This window comes from Sabethes cyaneus, chromosome 3, assembly GCF_943734655.1.
Source record: "Sabethes cyaneus chromosome 3, idSabCyanKW18_F2, whole genome shotgun sequence".
Classification (NCBI taxonomy): domain Eukaryota; kingdom Metazoa; phylum Arthropoda; class Insecta; order Diptera; family Culicidae; genus Sabethes; species Sabethes cyaneus.
In genome coordinates, this window is record NC_071355.1 from 164,704,310 (window position 1) to 164,723,518 (window position 19,209).

A 19,209-nucleotide genomic window follows, 5' to 3' on the forward strand; every position below is an offset into this window, starting at 1 on the left:
AATTTCATGTTCCATTTCACCAATTATTCTTAAATATCTTTGGTCCGGCAAAACTAATTCTTATGAAATTTCGCAAATATATTTGCAGTATTGAAACCCTTCGTTTGATGCTAAAATATTTGAAACTAGATAAATTATCCTGGTTAAAATCATTGTAAATTATTGTTAATTTTGATACGTTGTACACGACTGCTCATAACTTTCAAATTAAACGTCCAATCAAAAAGTCATTCAATAATGATCTATGAGGCTATATTACCTTTCAAAAGAGACTAATAGCGCATAAATCGGTATGGCAATCTCTGAGAAACAGGCAATCATTTGGGCATAGTCAAAATTGATTTTAAAGGCTAACTTTGAAACTGCTCGTTTATTTTCAATAAAATTTAATGTAAAGTTTAGCATTAGCAAGAGCTCTCATTTGGTATGTACAACAAAAATGTTACTTGGGTATAGAGTATTGAACATGAAAAACATAAAAAAGTTTTTTACCCGATGCTCGTTCGATCATTATTTTTGTATGAAAATCAAAACTTGACCTACTTTTGAGTGTATTTTCGGTATTTTCATGAAAAAATAGTCATTAGTTTGATAAATAGCTAACTGAAAAAATTTTTTTTTCAAGCTTTTAATACATATCGATAATTTGAATCGATATTTCAACGAACATTCTCGTAATCGGTATCAAATGGTTTACGAAGCTTTTGCCTTTGACTAAAGCGACATCTGTTTGTCACTCCGGTGGTTGGTCTGAGTTATCGTTGGTTCATGCTTCATGCGGTTTCATTGGAGCTTTCTTCAATGTGAATAATTTTGTTAGATTTAAATACAAAAATACTTCAAATTCAACAAAATACTCGCTGTATGTTATGCCATAGTACCTATGTATAACTTTTTCCAAAACATGATATTGAAAAAAAGATTTATTAAACAGATATACCAAGCACCTCCATTGAATGTGAACTAATGGAGTTTCAAGCTGTTCTGCTGCCTGAAGCAATTTGGCAGAATACAAAAATTAAAGAAAGAAAAGTCGATAATTTTTGTGATTATAATTATATTCTACTACTTATTTCATTCAGATACTGATTTCATCTACCGCATGCAAGTCGCTGATGAACTGCGTATCTGTCAGAATAAAACAAACAGTTTATTCAATTTATTAAAGAATGTAATCAAAAATAGTTCTGACTTTTGTTTCTTTACTAAGTTAAACTGCACTGAAAATTTTTAGTGCATTACCGAGTTTGTTCTAAAATGCTGTGAAACTGTTTGCTTCAATTTGACAGCATTTCGTGCAAAACTGATTCATAACCAATTAATAAACGCGTCCACTAGACGAAACTGGGGAAATTAAAACACTTTGGTTCCATAGCAGTAGAGTAGCAATTATTACTACTACAATAAAGCAATCACGTTGTGATTTCTCAACTGGAGGGTTTTTACTACGGAAAGTTTCTACCTTCATACAATACTTGAAAAAGTAAAATATTGTGCTAGGAAAATGAGATTTTTCTTCTAAAAGACGTATCCAAATTTGATGCTTTCACACTTAGTTTCATAGATGATTGTTAAGATTCTCCAAGTTTTATTAAATAAACAAAATGTACAAATACAAGTTTGATAAGAAAAGAAATACTACATACCACGAAGAATTAACGCAATAGAAAAGAAAAACTTACAAGCTAGCGCGCCGAATTCTTTTTTTCTTTTTTTTTTTTTCAAATTTTCTAAGGCAATAATAATAATATCTAAAAGCTAAAAGCTAAAGTAAATGCTTTTCACAGAAAAACATATACAAATAATTTTAGGCTTTAATGTCATCATGTCACTTTGCAAAAAATTAATAGTTTCCACCTCAAAATTTCTAGCCAGGTATACTCGGAATTGTGCCTCCGGATTAGAATTTAAATATTAGATACAATTTTCACACGATTTTTTTTATAAATATGTGCGCTAAATCTTCGCACTTCGTCTTAAGAAATCCTATACTTTTTTTTCAGATCTACCTCTATAGACACAGTTTACATAATCTAAATATTGTTATTATGAGTCTACGTTGATCCTGTCTTTTCGAAGCTCTGGGTGCTTTGCGCGGTACACCCGCTTCGCAAAAGTTCTCCAAATGCAATGGTTTCAGAACGCGTTCTGTGTTTTTGTGTTTTGTATGTCTTGTTGTTTGAGGATTGTGGCCTGAATCTTGTGTATCAGTTTATCAACGAATAGGAACTTAAAATCAATAGTCCATATAACTAAGCACATTAATTTGAGTAGGGCCTGTAAGCTCTCGGAGTAAACCTGTTACCTGTAACTATTCGGATATCTCGCGACATCGATACGCTGCTTAACTGCTAGGACCCTAGCCTAAACGCGAACGCCGGCACCGGACCGGTTTCCGGCAGATAGCTGGAAGACGACCGTTTCTCAGTTGTGAGCTTTGGCGGAAAGTTTTTCCAGGCGTGCACACAGCTCCTGCTGCAGTAACTGCTGGTTCATCGCGGTACCGTGACAGGTGGACACCGGTTGCGCCGTCTGCATTAGCTGGTGGTGACTGCTGAAACTGGTGCAGCTACTGAGCGGGGCCGATTGCAGTTGGATCACGGGAGTAGTAAACTTGGTGCAAACTCCCTGCCAGCGTGCTTTACTGCAAGCACGGCTCTGTTGAAAAAGAAAAGAATCCAATTAATCACTGCTTGATGGTGAGTAATACGGTTGTGAAGAACCTACCATGGTGAAGTCGCGTTTCCACGCTTGTCCGCAGATGCCATCGCAGAGCATGCAGGGCCGTTCCATACTGTAACCGCCGCACTCGCTGCAGTCCAGCGAGACCTGATCGTCGATCCAAGAGACGCCACAGGTAAAGCAGGAGCCCAACTGGGCGCGCAGCTCTTCGATGGTGAGCACGGCTTCCGAGCTGACCTCTAGGGCGGCGGCGGCCATGGCAGCGGAACTGGCCATCGCCAGCGACGGGCTGCCAACTAGGTCTGACAGGGAAGACGATAGGCTCAGACTGGTGCGGCTAAAAAGAGGAAAAAAGACGAGAAGATGATAAGCAAAAAATTAACGATCAGTTTGGTAGAAAAAATTGAGGCAAAACAATGATGGCGTGATATCGGCGGGTGAGATAAGAGGCCCAGAATCCGGTTTGCGGAATGGTAGGAATGTGTAGTGGGCTTATTGAAAAACAATAAAACATGCATCCGGTTTAGTAAAGTTGTTTCGACAGAGTGGAAAAAATCGACCGTTGCGAAATTGTCGTTGGAACAGCGCATTTTGCGTCGATTGGTTATTTTTATCACGCGCCGACTGTCAACGCTGTTACAGTAGGGTACCTGTCAACGTTTTTTCCGTCTAGATGTCTCATTATTGTCGAGCTTAGAAAATTTTGAATTAGTTGCAACTTGGGGAACTTATAGGAGGCATAATGGGGTATAAAAAGTCTTTCGATTTTTTGGTGTACCCACTTGCGGTATATTAAATATACTAGTATAGTATATATTGCGTAAATTCTAATACTTTCCAAACATTCACATTAAGGTTCGTTTTACCACCCATCTCCCGCACGTCGGGTAGTGAGAAACTGCGGATGACAGACTGGTTATCAGCTGTTTCAGCTCGCCACAACGTTTAGATGTCCAATGGCGCGCACGTGTGTGCTGACTGAATGGACGGATGAAACTCGGGAGGTTCCAAAGCGTTAAGAGAGTGACTGAACGCAGGACTGTTTCGTTTGCTATCGGGAGCCACCCTAGGGGTTATCGCGTGGGATTCTTTACACCATCTCCGAAGCCATAAGCGACACTTTGTACTATGGTTGCTTATTGTCGTAATAGTTCGTAATGAATGAACTGTATGGCTTGCCGTAGTAAGGAATTGCCAAGGTCAAGTTCAGCAAATTAAACTGTATTTGTGTGTGTAAGCGTGTCCCCGTGTCAGATATTCCTCGTAGTAACCTTGTACCTACGTCGCAGGGTGAAGTTAATTAGTGACGGTAACTAGAGATTGACTTGATTGTGCAATCTCGGTAGAATAGATCGGAAGAAAAGTGGAACACTTCAACGAACTGTGATCGGTTTCTTTTTCAATATTGGATCTTTTACCCAACTGTGCAATGTAGAGTGATTAATATTAACTTTTTGTTGTGCCATTATTGGTTTACATAATATCGTCTGAGTTTCTTGTCGTTTCCTATTTGAACAAATGGCGAAGCACGTAGTTGGTACCGATCTTACGCACGAGCAATTTCAGCTTTTTATAAACAGTTGAAATTATTGCTTAGCTGTTTTATCGTCCGTTTGAGCCGGCAGACCAGGCGGGCGGTGAATCACTTTCCGCCCGCGTTGTGCATACCATTTAGCCCACGCGGTAGTATCGGTAATTTTTTTTGTGCAGATGCAGGATAGCATTAGATCAACAGCAGTTTTATCGATCCGCTGGTTTACATTTTGTTCATTGTTGTTTATAATGATAGAAGCGGAATAGGAAGCGCAAAATTCCTGAGATATTTTCTTTTACTTTGCTGGATGTTACCACGTCTACTGGAATGTCTGCCTGAAACTAAGGTAAACATGGGATGTGTGTAAGGTGAATCTTCGACAATGGTTTAAACATTTTTACGCTGTCTGAAAACGTATTTTAATATTGTGTGCCCTTATTTGGCATTCACTTAGATACAACAATCATCGCAACTCGTTTCAAAGGGGGAATTTAACATCGTTATTAAATTACCACCTTTATTCAAACTACGCTAAGCGAAAGGAAGCTGGCGTAAGCATAAACCAAAAAGCGTTTGACAAGTCGAGAAACGTAACACAAGTGAGCTCCCGATAACTGTTTGCAAATGCTAAGGTAGCTCAGACTCGCGAGGAGATCTGCATTTTGTTTGCCGGTCACTTTTATGGGGTATTTAAAGCCTGGTTTTGCCTGTGAGCAACCTATAAATTTGGCATTGAGTCTAATGTGCCCATCGACGCTATTGATGTCAGTGCTATCAACTTTACTGGTGAAGACGTTCTATCTGCCATATGAACTCTAAAATCCCTTCGATTGTGCTGAACAGATTTGCTGATTCAACCTAGGTAACCAATAAACATTATTCATGCACTTCAAGTGCAAGTCAATAAGCATTTAAGTCACCTTAAATACTAATTAAAAACTGCTTTGGCAAAATTTGCGGCTGCTTAACTGCTAACCCTCTTATGGTGCTAACAATGCTTATTTACAGCTGATTACTGACAAGAAGAATTTGAATAGAATTTTAGATGCCAATTTAAAACAGTGATGCAGTCAAAAAGCTAATAAACAGCAACGTGCAATATAAAATGCCAGATATGCCAATAAGCGTCTGATTTACTGCTTATGTTGATGCTTACTGGTTACTTGGCTATTGCAATTCCGTTGACCATAATATTCAATGCATCACCAATTCACGCGAAGTTTCCCGGGAAATGGGAAAGAATCAGTAATGTGATCAGTAATGAAATGGGAAAGAATCAGTAATGTTTCTTGTATATAAAAAAGGAGATAGACGTAACATCAGTTACAATCATGGCACAATTTACACAAACTGTAAGGTAGCCTTCAACCGTGTTGATCACCAGACTAGGATGCTTCTACAGATTTCGTTGAATTTCGGTGAATCGCAAATTAAGTATCACGCTTGGTTCATGTCGATCGTACAGCTTTACTAACAATTTAGGAGTACTACAGGGAAGCAACCTGGGCTCTTTTTACCGATATCTGGTATCATGTAACCACAGACAAACAGACGAGACACTCGCATTAATTCCATCGTCCAATCAAAAACCACTCATTTTTCAAAAAAACATGTTTCGTAACATGACCACACCGCGGCGCGCGAGTGTTGCTTCGATTTTTCAGTATAAATCCATACAAACGCCATGCAAAAGTATAAAACCATAAACCATACAAAAAAACCCTACAGTATAAAACCCAGCAAATGCAAGCTACTCCGCAACATGCATAACAGAGGGTGCTAGGATTTTCTTCTATGTGTCATGTCAGTTCATCAGTGATATAACTCTAAACTTGCGTATGCTGATGATCTGAATTAGCTAGCGTACGTAGCCTACACAAATGCGACGTATCATTCACGCGCAAATAATCGACTTTCGATTGTATTTATGATCTCATATTCAATTTTTGCAATACACCTGAAATGATATGATATACTGCTCATTGTTTGCTGTTTCTTGTACAGATGAAATGAACTCAGCATTGCCAATCTGAAACCAACGATTCGAGCGAATTACTTGCGTTCATGTTCGTGTTGTTCTCTACATTCATTCATTTTCGACACACACTGAAATCAAATATGAATTTATTTTAAACTGCTGAGAGCGGCATACGAAATCACAGTGAACGTAAACATTGCTCCGAAGTATTAATTAATTTCCTTCAGTCAGGTTTTGGTTGATTTTAAAAAGCAGGCAGTATAAATAAATAAACTTTGACATCTAAGATATCAGTTAAGAGCAAGAAAATTTACTGACGGGTTAGTCAAGCAATCATTCAGCACTACAATTCATGAATGAATGGTTTTGAAGGGTAGTAAACTGAGAAAGTCAGTAGTCATGTTCATGGGCTGAGAGATAAAACGAAGAAAATCATCTCTTTCACCAAGCCAAAACCATATTACATTACATAATTCAGCCGAGAGTCCGGGGGGTTCTTGCAGTATCAAGAACTCTCCATTGTACTCGGTCCTGGGCTACTCGTCGCCAATTCGTTGCGCGTCTCGACACACGCAAGTCGGCTTCAACCTGGTCAAACCATCTAGCACGGTGAGCCCCTCTATTCCTGGTGCCGGTGGGGTTCTTGAAGAGAACGGATTTCACTACACAGTCGTCCGGCATCCTTGCGACGTGGCCGACAAACCGTAGTCTCCCAACTTTCGCCAGGTATACGATGGGAATCTCTCCAAGAAGTGCCTGTAGCTCGTAATCCATACGTCGTCGCCACTCTCCGCTTTTCGTTTGTACTCCGCAAAAATAGTCCGCCACACCTCTCGTTCAAAAACGGCAAGTGCACGTATGTGTTCCGTAAGCAAAGTTACTGTCTCAAGTCCGTATAGGACTACCGGTCTTACTAGCGTTTTGTACAGCGTCAGCTTTGTGCGGTGGCGTATGCTCCTAAATCGAAACGTCTTACGGAGGGAAAAGTAGGCCCGATTTCCAGCTTGAATGCGTCGTTGGATCTCTTTACTCGTATTATTGTCGACGGTGACCAGAGATCCCAAATATACGAACTCACCAACCACTTCCAGTTCATCGCCGTCAACAGTCACGGTCCGTGGGAGGCAAACGTTACTTTCTCGGGAGCCTTTTCCTACCATATATTTGGTTTTCGACGCATTAATTTGTAACCCTATCCCTCTAGTCTCCGTTTTTAGTCTGGCGTAGATTGCCTTCGCCGTCCCACGGTTTCTAGTAATGATGTCGAGGTCGTCTGCAAAGGCTAGGAGTTGGCTACTCTTGCTGAAGATCGCTCTTTTCGTTTCGATGCCCGATCGCCGGATCACACCTTCAATAGCGATATTGAATAACATACAGGACAGTTCATCCCCTTGCTGTCACCCTCTGTGCGATTCGAAAGGACTTGAGAGCACATCACTCGTTCCAGAGTAGCTTTGACCAGCCGCGACAGTTTGTCCGGAAAACCGTACTCGTGCAAGCCAAAAGTATATAACGCAGAAATCAGCTCACTAATGCGTCAAAGCCGTGTTTAGTGTCCCTCAAAATATTTCGGAAAACCGGAGAACATTTCAATTACCTGGTACAAGTCTAGCAGATGTTTCAGCATGAATAGGGCTTTAGCGAAATTAGCTGAAAGACAAGCTGTCAAACTGGAGCACTGGAATAAAATTTGGGCTCACTCAAATTGTATGAGATGACAGTCTCGCCATCGCGTTGATTTATGCATGTTTATCATATGCTCAATGACGTTTTGAATAGGTCGAAATCGACCAGCACTTACTACTGGAGCCATCTTTTGACAAACAGCGGGATCTTAGTTGCGCATCTAATATGTTTTAAATCATGAAAATAATCAAAAATATCCTTTTATTAATTTTCAGTTGTAAAAATTGCACAATGGAGTAATTTTTTTGTTTTTGAATTATTGGTGTAGAACTAACGACCTGTTACGTGCAGTTTTTTTTATCTAAAGTTTGCAGAACCAGCTTGTTTGGATCCTCAAGTAACTGGTTCGAGCAGATGCAATCTGAAAGTCATGATTCTATTTTGTATAACTTTCAAACCATAACGATCAACAATACCGTACTTCTGGTGAACTGAGATAGGTTTCGATACTAAAAACGATTGCGTTGTTTATTTGTTTCAAAATGGTAGACTGAACGTTGCATCGTTGTCGACGGCAGATTTTAACTCCGACAAACAGCTATCAACGTGTGTGATACCAAAATTGGAGCTTTCTTTATACATTTCAGTTTTTCAAACGACGTTGTTAAAATAAGGCGCAGTACCGCATACTGTTGATGCTGTTGAACTGATGTCTCGAAATGACGTCTTTGGCGCTTGATTTAAATATGTCGGTTATGTTGGTACATTCATTGTCAGCCGAATCGGGTCAGTTCGTTCCGAATGTATTTACGACGAATTCGTGTGAAACGCATCAGTCGTTTTTCGGTTTTACAGCTATTTCAGGTCGTGTTTTGCCTTTTTAGGCGTTCTAAAGGTTTTTGAAGTTTATTTTTTACTTTTGAGAATTGCCGTTCCTTTCGAAGACTGGTGCGTATAGCCGAACTATTCGGCGCAAATGCCGGCGTTCTGCGTAAAAGATGTTGTAATATAAAACATTACGTAAAAGAAAACCATTGGTTTCAGTTCTAAAAAATCTCTCATAATTTTAAACTTCAACATAGTACACTCAAGTAACTTGTAATGCGGAGGATATGTTCTGCGTGAAGTGGAGTCCGGGGTTGAAAAGAAATAGATTAAACGATCTTGACCTCTCTTTTGCTCAAGAAATAAATTTCTTTAGCGATTTCTTAACTAGTGCCATGCATGTACCATATTCTGTACGCTTAAGCAAATCTAAATATACTAAGTTAAATAAATAGTTTTTATCATTTATCATTTACACCGAACGCCTGACTTAATGCATAAAATTGTAAACCAACAACGGGTTCATGTTCCTTGTAATGGATACTTTAAAAAGCGGGTTCCTAATTATGGACAAAAGTGTTCCTAATTATGGACAGTAAAAAATTCATATTAGAAAATTAAAAATAAGAATTTATTCATGACAAGTTAGTGTAGGCAACCCTCCAACTCTCGTATTTCGATTTGGTGTTTAATGTATGCACGGATCTCACGCTACATTTGGACAAAACCAAATTCTTTATTGGCGCCACATGTTTTATCCAGATTGAATACGTTTTAAAATAAAGAGGTCCGTTTACAACACCGTAGGCCGTTCCAAATGGCATTTGTTCTTCGAGAAAACTTTACGTATTGCTCTAGGGATATTCTTGGACGTTTCGCGTCGATGCGAAAACCAACTTTACAGGATTGATTCATTAAATATTGTAGGTATGAGTATTGCAATACTCATCCTCCTCCAATAGTATTGTTTTGCCCGGATGATTATGCACAGATGGTTTATTTAGTTTGGTTGGAGGTAAAACCTGACTGACAGCAAAACTATGTAGAGAAGTAGCATTTCTGATCAAAACACGTTGTTCAATTATCGTAAGGGCCTTCTCAGTTTTCCATGCAGCGTGTGCGAGAATCCTATGTCTATGAGTGAAAATCGGTGTCAAAAATTAAAAATTATTTGTAATCCGATCTGTTCAGAACATGGAGCTATTCACTATGGTACTGGTACGCTACGCCCCCTGGAAGAAATATGATTTCACGATGAGATGGCGTAGCTTTACATACAATTGTATTAAAACGTCTCCTTCCCATACGGAATATTCGATTCGATTTTCCCCAAAGGAAAAATTACCGAGTTGAAGATTTTTCAATTATCATGGCAAATTTTAGACTGGGAAACCCAATTGTTTTTTCTCTTTCACAATTTTGCCCAAGAACGCGGAAAAACCAACGTCAACGATCCTTGACTCATTTAACTAGGATTTGTGACCATGTGAATATGTCACTCCGTTTTACGATTGTTGCTTGCGACTTGATGAGACGCCAGCGCCAGGGTTATTCTCTTCTGTTTTACGATTTAGCCATGAATTTTGCTGCCGGTAGCAAACGAGATAGAACTAGATGAAGATCAATGAACTGATATATCATGACGAGTGTAATAAGTGGTGCAAACTTACCTCAGAGAACTGCACAGTTCAGTCATGTGGGGAGCTTGTACGCTGGCAACGGACATTGTGGATGGCACTGGAATACGGGTAGAGAAAGAAAGAAAAAAGAGGCCAGGTTAATTATAACTCTAGATTAGACTTGAGACAAGGTAATCGATGCCAGTCTAGTAGACAGCTAGGTACATACAACAGTGGCTATAAAAGATTTAATAGAGTACTTCAACTTCTAAATGATACACAATACCCAGGTTGTGGTTAGCGAATCGAATGGTGGCTGAGTTGTGCTAAAATGGTATTGGCTATATTGACGAGCGTAACATTACTGACGGATCGGTATGTAAAGGTAATCAATATCATAAAACTTGACGCTTGATTGCACCGCCATGCTCGATTGGAAACCTACTTGTTTAACCAAACAACAAAGTTCGAACTATTGCGATGCGAGCATTACTTCGAATGTACGCAGAAAGCTATCACGAAACTACCGATTAAATCTGTCGCGTCGCGACCGAGATTACCCTTTCTCCGCCGTAGTTGCTGTAGCTGTGTAAGTTCGTCGAGCGACGCCACTCACTGCTGTGTCTGACCGAGAAGCCGCACTTTTTTTCGCATCGTTATCGGCGCCACGTGGAACGCTCGGAGAACTTATAAAACAGTCGCCGGAGCCTGCGGCAGACAAGGCCATCCACTGACGACGATGCTGTTGTTAGAATGATGTAAAATTTACACACATGCCCGCCCCGCTGCCTGGTACTGCCCCGGCCGCTACTCATGGCGATTAGAAGAATCATGTAAATTGGGCGTGATTTTTCCTACATACGGCAACAATAAGGTGATGGTAACTGTTTAATAATAGGTAGATTAAACGCTTGTTTGAGCAGGTATGAATCACGTAGTTTAGGTGTGCGATTGTGGTTAGGAGGCTGTAATTGGGGTAAATTTTGCATCGTAATAGTGATACAAGATTTTCCTATCGTATCATTGTGACCTGTCCATTCCGAAGGGGGTGTGTATTCGTTGGCTTTAGTCCACATTCACTGAACCGGTACGAAGTGCGATAGGAGATTCATCAGCTGTTCCAAACCTGACTTGCTTATCTGTGCTTTCGGACCATGCAACCAACAGACCAATATATTGCATTTCATCGCGCTGTCTTTCAGCCTTAGTGAGATAGAAAATAAATCACATTTCATTGAGTCCGATTTCTTCAACCTTCACGTGGCATTGCATCATTTTGGAGCTGACTTCGCGCGACTGGAACGCGGCGGCACTGACTGTCGAGGGATGGGTAAATTGTGGCAGATCAATTCAAGGTGACGTGCCCCAGTGGCACGAAAAACTCCGCAAGATCACGCCAGAAGGGACGCGAGTGTGTGTTATCGGGAAAGGTGTGACTGGGCGGTGCTGGCCTCGTGTCGGTGACCGGCGGCGGCGCGACAGAGTCATGATGAGACGCCGCTATCACGTCCATGATTTGGCCACGTGAAACGGGGCGTTCGCAGCAGTTTGATTTGTTTATGTAAACAAGCCGCATAATGTATGAGATTCTACTATCGTCGTCGACGGCTTTGTCGTGCTCGCAGACTATCAATGACAGACGGGCGCGAGATGATCGGACAAGTTACTTCTCGGGTCGCGTGCGGCCCCTGTCCGGACTCCGGACGGTGGAAGGCAGTGAAATGCGGTTGCAGGCAAACAGGCCGACGCTAATGAGAGGCGATTTGTGCTGATTGGTGATGTGCATTCTATTTAGGTCCATAAGTTGAGCACAAAACTGCGTTTGGTTGTACCTTTAGCTTCAGAATTGAGGTTAAGTACCTTTAAATAAGACGAAAATACATGTATCTGAGCAACAAAATAGAAACTCATCAGTTATAGCAAAAGGTGTTGCAATTTTCATGAATGATTTGTCGTTTTCACGAATCGATCAAATAATTTGAAATACCTTTTTGCTAGATTTGTTTACTTTTTGTGTTTCAGATTAAAACGAAATTGCAGTCATACCATCTTATCTGATGATCTGACACTTAACGGGAGAATTATACAACAAAAAACGACTATCTGGGAAAGAGTCAGCTTATCGTCACGTCAAATGGATAACAATCGCGTTGTTATCGTGCATTTTTGCGGACGTTATTTCATAATTGTAATCGTTTGAACTGCGTTGAATTTAGTAAAGCACCAAATCTGCTGTCGGATGTGTCCCGTGTGGCGCAGTGAATTTCTCCTGGGTCAACATGAGGCAATTTAGGAAAACCATTTAACCTCTAATTACAGTATTACAGTGCAAGCACTGTTTTAAAATAATGATTTTGATTTTTAATTTCGTAAAAATAGATTCAGAACTAAATTGATTTAAACAATCAAACACACACAGCACGCGACATTGCTCTACTCTTCCGACGGTTAAAAATAAGAGCGGTTCGAAAATATTGTGACAACTGTGCCCTTCGTCGGGAATTGATGTGCGCGATTATACCGCGCACCGCAGTAGTTGGAGCAAAACAATCCGGAAACACCGCAATGATTTACAACGTGATGTGATGCTGCACTTTTTCCTGGTCAATACAAAAACAAAACAAAAAACTTCCGAGATGAAAGTTAGTAGTGCGATAATCATGGTACCCGTCAACGGGTATACTTTCACCTCATTCATAAGCTGCGGCACATTTACTGCAATGTGCCAGCGCTGCTGGTGCAGTTCGTTTCAGGAAGATCCATACAAAGTACGGGATTCATACTGCAATCGAGCCGTTGAGTGAGTGACGCGCTTTTAACTCGATAATGGGTGCAATCTGCACCGGCCCTCGTTGCAGTCGCTTTACGAGAAATTTCTCGTTACATTTTGAGAGTTTAAAATTGTATTATTCTCGCCACAATAATGTGCATAAAATTGTCGTACCTAAAGTTGTTTCACTTTTCTAGTTTAAACAGGTAACATTTATGTTAAAACCTGTTGTTGACAATCAAGTTCAGGTTCTCAAAACCAACCCTCGTAAGTATGTAATGTGTAGTTCTGATCCAGGAAGAACATTACTGACTGATTACTGATCATATAGTGCAACCGAAGTTACGAGATTAGCTCAAGGCAACCTACACGGCGCAAGCTTTTTCCCTTGACCGGAAACACCTCTGTGAACCAGTTTGGTTTCGTTTTTCAGTTGAATTCTTCTATCCGCCCTAGCCGAAAGGTCTGCGCGTATTGCGGCATACCAGCAAGTATTTACGATCGGTACCACACTTCCTGCCTTTTGCATGCTCAACGGTCGTGGCAGGTTAATTGGATTCTCGTGCGTATGAGACCAGCGCACGCGTCCATCGTAAGGCGGCGAAATCAATTAAAAGGCGTTGCTTCAAAACAAAGCACAACTATTGAAGTGTCAAAGTCACTAGCGCCATTGAACCCGCCCATGCGGGGTCTAATTGATACCCATCTTTATCGAGGTGATTTTGCGTCGAAAAAAAGAAAAAGAAAAGCAACCGAAGAATGTATCAATTAGCTTAATTGCCATCTTGGTTTCACTCGTTTCGATTAATGTGCTCTCACGGTTTTGAGCGGCGCGAAATCGAGATCATGAATCAACTCCGCAGCATTCCAATCAGTCCCACAACGCGGCTAGGCTACACTAGTTCATGCGCGAGAGTGGGCATTAAGAAATGAATCCATAGCATTTGCATTTTGTTCACAGTTTAGTTCTGGTTTGTATGCGAACTACTGACCCACATTACAGCGACACATGCATATGAAAACCGTAACCATTGGGTGCTGGGTCTCATCATTTCGAACGGAAAAGACGTCGGGGGGTTGACAAATCACTGGCACAGTTCAGCACAGATTAAGATGAGTTGCTACATTATTGTGCTGCTTTGGGAAAAATGCCGCTTGGTTCCGCTCTAGAAGCCCCTAATGCCGGCCGCATTTTTGGTCTGCTTGCATTCATTGGTGTGTGTTCTTTTGCAGCATGCAGCAATATTCCTCACAATCGAGCCCTTGTTTTAAACAAGTTTACATGGATTTGGCCAGGAGAATAGGAAACCAGCGCTTGATTTATCGGCAATTTTAGTTCGTACCAGTTTCAGAATCAATACATTGGGCCCTGCGGTGGGTACCGTAAAATGTGGTGAATAGAAACAAGTTCCAACATATCTTAGGCTGTACAAAGAAAATGTTCGTCTCTAGAGTTAATTCAATAATGATAAAATATGGGCATTAATTTTTTATAACGGTAGTTCTTTACAATCGAAAGAGGGTCTACCGTCCCTTCCCGTTAGAAAGTAGATGTTGATAGTATTTAAACAGAACGGGACAAGGCATGAAGGCAAAGAGCAAAAAAGTAGGCAAGGGAGGGTCATTGCATCAGCACTTAATAAGTTTGCGTACCGTTCTCTTTTACCGAACCCACTTCTCTTCCCATCAGGTCCTGCAGATCGCAGATATTAGTGAACCGTTGAACCATAGCGGACTGGATAAAAAGTAGACGCTACAACCCCCTTATCAAGTGTGCGACGTATTTTAAACATCCAACACTGGCGGGTTTAGTTATTTTACACATAAATTGTGCCTTTCTCCACGTCCATTGTAATCAAACCACTAACTAAGAAGTTTGATCTAACTCGTTTTACTGACGGGACGACGAAACTGTATAGGCACATGCTGTTTGTTCGTCAATGTGTTAGTCGCGTTTCTCAATGCTGGGTATTACTTACCACTGGTATTGTCGATAGAAACTAAATAAATCTGTTGTTGAATTGTTAGTTAAAACAATTGTTGACCCATACCGAGCGGGAGCGTTTCGCAAAAATGAAATCAAACTTTTGTGAACTTTTAGACTGCGAACTTGATCTTCTGCTGGGTTTGGTACCGAGGGTAACATTCCTGAAACAAGGGATCTGTCTAAAAGTACAATTCCTCAGCTTTTAAATCCCACTCCAACAGCATATTTTGGAACGTGAACTTTGATGCCGTTCATCAGTCGTCTTAAAAGTCTTAAGAAATCTGTTCTCGGGCAAAGATGCTTTATGTTTGACCTGGGAAAGTTTTCAGAGCACAAAATGCTACATCTAACGGTTATGTTAGGTGGGTAGAGGTTTGCTGGGAGAACAATTACACTAATGTTCTCGGAGCACAACTTTATAACTTTATTAGCGTTAAATGCGATGCAAGATTGTCACCAATTAAAATCCTTTTTCCTGTTTGCTTATTCAAATAACGTATTGCCACAGTACTCAAGCAGCCTACGAAAGACGAACTTATATTTCTTTGTGAATATTTCTTTGTGTGGGAAATTGAGAGATTCTCTTTGGTATCCCTCTCTTCTCATTATTGCGGCGACATAATTGCATTTTAACCGAAGTTTTCTCGAAGAAACCGATTCATGAAGCGGTTGTATTAAGGTGAAACGGTACTGAATCCAACATGGTTGGACATCCTATATACTCACAAGGATGCCATTTTTTCGGCCATGTTGGGATTCAGTACCGTATCACCTTAAAGTACCTTTGCATCGCCGGGATAAGCGAAAAAGAAGAGACCCGAAAAGAATCTCTCATTGTTACTTAGGTCCTATTGAAAAGTTTCGCGAGAAATTTTGTTTCTATTCGCTCCGTTTTACGGTAATTCACATTGGCACAGCGCCGGTGGAAGCGCATCTTTTCGAGACAGGTTCTACAGCTGCTAAATCAACTAGTATATAAACATGTCGCGAAAAAATTCCATTCCGTTACAATGCCATGGAACGATGACATGGAAAATAAACAATGCTCGGTTTCAACCGGCAAAACGGTTGCGTGACAAACAGTTGTCTAAAAGTTAGTAAAAAGCTAGAGCTACAGCTCACATTTGATTAAAGCGGTTATCCATGTATTGCTTTGTTTGGCTAAACGTCTGTAGTTCCCAAAAAAAGCTGAAAAAGCTTAAAATAACAATTTCAAGTTCTGTTATATAAGAGAAAATGGCAGCTCAAGCTATGAATTGTTTAAATAACATATAAGTTATAATATCGTCCATTTCATTTTTTCATTAACTTTCAGTTGGCTTGATCAATTTGAGGCGAACACTTTCTCTTCCCCATGCAGTTTACAGAAGAAAAGCATGAACGGAAAACAATTAATTTTTTTCTTGTGCAACAACCCTTCATGATAGCGATAGCGAAAAGTAGTTGCATTATTCCGTGAATACATTTAATTTATAGAAAATCCTAAAGTTGATTAGTGATACAATTGCTGATCAGCAAAAACAAAGTAAAATAAGATTCACCGAAATAAATAAACTGAAGTAAACAATTAATGTATAAGAAAACTTAATTTCTAGGTTGGAGAACCCGCACTGCAGAGTCCACCAAGAGCTGAGGCAAGAATGAGAAAACGGCTCCCGGCCACAACGAAAAAGGCATCAATTCAGCAATTGATTCCAATCAGTCCCGCTGTCCCCGGTTCTGGGAGTTGTGGACGGTGCAGATATGGGAATTCACCGTTCCGTGTCATTCTGTACAAAGTAACTTGCGCCAGTGCGCAGTGCACTTTTAGCAGGATCGAGTTAGTTAGCACCAGCAATTGACCGGTTTAGGCCAGTGTCAACTGGCAGGAACTCAATTATGAAACAATAAATTAATCAATGGGTTGCGGTTGGTATGGTATTGCCGCTGTATGCTGCGCCCAGATAAAGAAGTCCTTTTGATGAAAACTGGAACAAGGCAATGCGAACTGCTCGCGGGTACTGTGGGATTCGGTTGATCGAGTAGAAGTTCGAACCGGTTCTAACCGGACAACAACGCAAATTGATTGCGTGTAATAATTATCAATTGCGTATTCTAAGAGCACTTCGTTCCGGAAGAATACGGTACTGTGCTGGACAATCTCTCATAAGTATTAGTATTCGTCGTCTCACTGAACAGCTGCGAAAATAGTGGGGAAGGAAACCCCCTTTTTTGTTAAAAACCTACTAGCTCGATCACATGATTTTGTGCTGTTCACAAAGATCCGAAAACAAGAGGCTGGTTTCGTGCGTCAGAACCGAGAGAAATATTTAGCAGTCTGAGCGCGTGATTTGCATTCTTCTTCACCGGAAAGTGTTGCCAGAGCAGAGGGTGCCGTTGTTGGCGGCATTGTGAAACCTCAAACATGACTCAATTTGGTCAAATTGGTGTCGAAGAAATCACACCTTAAGAGTGAATACCACACAACAACGGCCACATTAGGCGACAATCTAGCGTGTTTACAATATGGTGGGGAAACCCGAAAATTCGAACAGCTCAACTATTGCGTCTTACAAACACTCGAACCATTCAATGACTATGCAGTATGCACCAACACAAAACCAAAAAAAAATCAAAATAAAATAGCTCAGTTGACCTCCAACGGACAACACCGGAACACTGCCGTGTGCAACAAACTTGCTAAATCCTCACAGCAGCGTATTCTACATGTAAAAATTTCCTTCAAGCAAAAGGAAGGCGAAAATCTGTGACAAACAGCCGTCTCGCGCTGCGCGCCTAATTGTGCGCTTAGGCGCCTACATTTCACGCCACAGCTGCAACAGGCGGCGAGCAACATTTCGAATGGACGATTCAATTACACTACCCGAGTACGATATACAGGCTATAATTACATCTCCTACCACCATGCAACTAATAATAGCAACGCGGGGCAGTTAATTCGATGAAAAGTTCTCTACCGGATACAATGATAATGTTGTCTAATTTCGAAAGTCATCGACTTCGGTGGGTATATTTAGAGGTAACATTGATGCAGAATTCTTTTCTGTGCACTAGTCTATATTCAATTGTTGCAAAACTGTAAGCCCGGCGGCAGGTGTTTATTTTGATTTTCGCGGCAAACACATACGAATGATATTTCAAGCTATGTACCTACATGCACACTAGAGGTTAGCATGTTTTCTGCATTAAAATCCACCGACTGTGAACATTGAACGTTAGTGCAACCGTGCTTTATGATGTTGGCATTGATCGCCGGTCACGCGAAATTTCATTCACATCTTACAAGGCAACGGAGAATAAATAAATAGACAGTCGTTCGTTGGCCTGAATGCTAGTTGATAACCAAGGATTTTAATAACTAGTGCCACTGTACTAGTGGGGCAAATTCCACACCATAGAAAAAGGACCTTGTACCTGTCTTATCAAAAAAGTAATCTGTTTAAACTTACATGCTCTTCTTCTATGGGTGACTTCCAATCAGCTTGCGGTAATTTCCAGTCACAAAATCAACTGATGTTCAATTAAAGTCCACAGCACTAATTAATATTGTAACGCGTTTTAGTTGCTTTATTTTATTTGGTTCACTTTTCAATTATTTAGTTCACTCATCAATAGTTAATTTCTCTGTTGGCTTTAAAACAGTGCTTCTCACTCACTTTGTACCGTGTTCACTATACTTTCGCTTTTCATAGAAACAACAAGCGAAGGGTAATTTTTAACTGACTTTCCACAAAAGTGCGACAAACTTGCAGGCTTCGATTTCACTTATTACAACAATAATTTGACGGTTATGATCAGAAGCCGAGGCGAAACAATTCGTACGGAACGAGGCAGCAGCGTTGATTTCAACCAACCGGGTAACGAGCAAGAACTGAGAGACGAGCCGATCGAGTGCGACGTATTTATAAATTCCACACACATTGATCGCTGCCGCTCGCACTGGTAAAGGCGGCCGCGGTTGGTTGGTTGGTTGAAGTGCGCGCGATACGATGCGATGGTACACGAAAAACTAAACAGACAGATCGGTACGAATGTATGGGTTGTTTGGTTCAGCAGCAAATTGATTGACTTTGCGAACGGAACATAAACACAGAAGCTAACCACTGAATGGTCGGGCGAACCGCACAGGAAATACCTGATGGCTGCGTGGGGATGATCGAATTCTATTGTGTAGTTCGGAATAAAACA

At 40.7% G+C, this 19,209-nt stretch overlaps 1 protein-coding gene across 1 annotated transcript; it reads right to left on the reverse strand.

Annotated features, from left to right (window-relative positions):
* Nucleotides 1-1,563: 1,563 nt before the first annotated feature.
* On the reverse strand, nt 1,564-18,883 carry LOC128742650 (protein pinocchio). The gene is made up of 4 exons (XM_053839075.1): nt 18,471-18,883; nt 10,316-10,382; nt 2,728-3,019; nt 1,564-2,658 (listed from the first exon to the last, which is right to left on the reverse strand). The coding sequence occupies exons 2-4, from the start codon at nt 10,369-10,371 to the stop codon at nt 2,425-2,427; spliced, it is 582 nt and encodes a 193-aa protein (XP_053695050.1). The 5' UTR covers nt 10,372-10,382; nt 18,471-18,883; the 3' UTR covers nt 1,564-2,424.
* Nucleotides 18,884-19,209: the final 326 nt, after the last annotated feature.

Bases quoted from the DNA above. Each gene is read 5' to 3' on its own strand.
- LOC128742650 (XM_053839075.1), bottom strand. From the start codon at position 10,371: ATGTCCGTTGCCAGCGTACAAGCTCCCCACATGACTGAACTGTGCAGT. The intron at 3,020-10,315 runs GTAAGTTTGCAC...TCCTCTTTTTAG, and splicing joins GAACTGTGCAGTTCTCTGAG to CCGCACCAGTCTGAGCCTAT. The intron at 2,659-2,727 runs GTAGGTTCTTCA...CTTTTTCAACAG, and splicing joins GGAAACGCGACTTCACCATG to AGCCGTGCTTGCAGTAAAGC.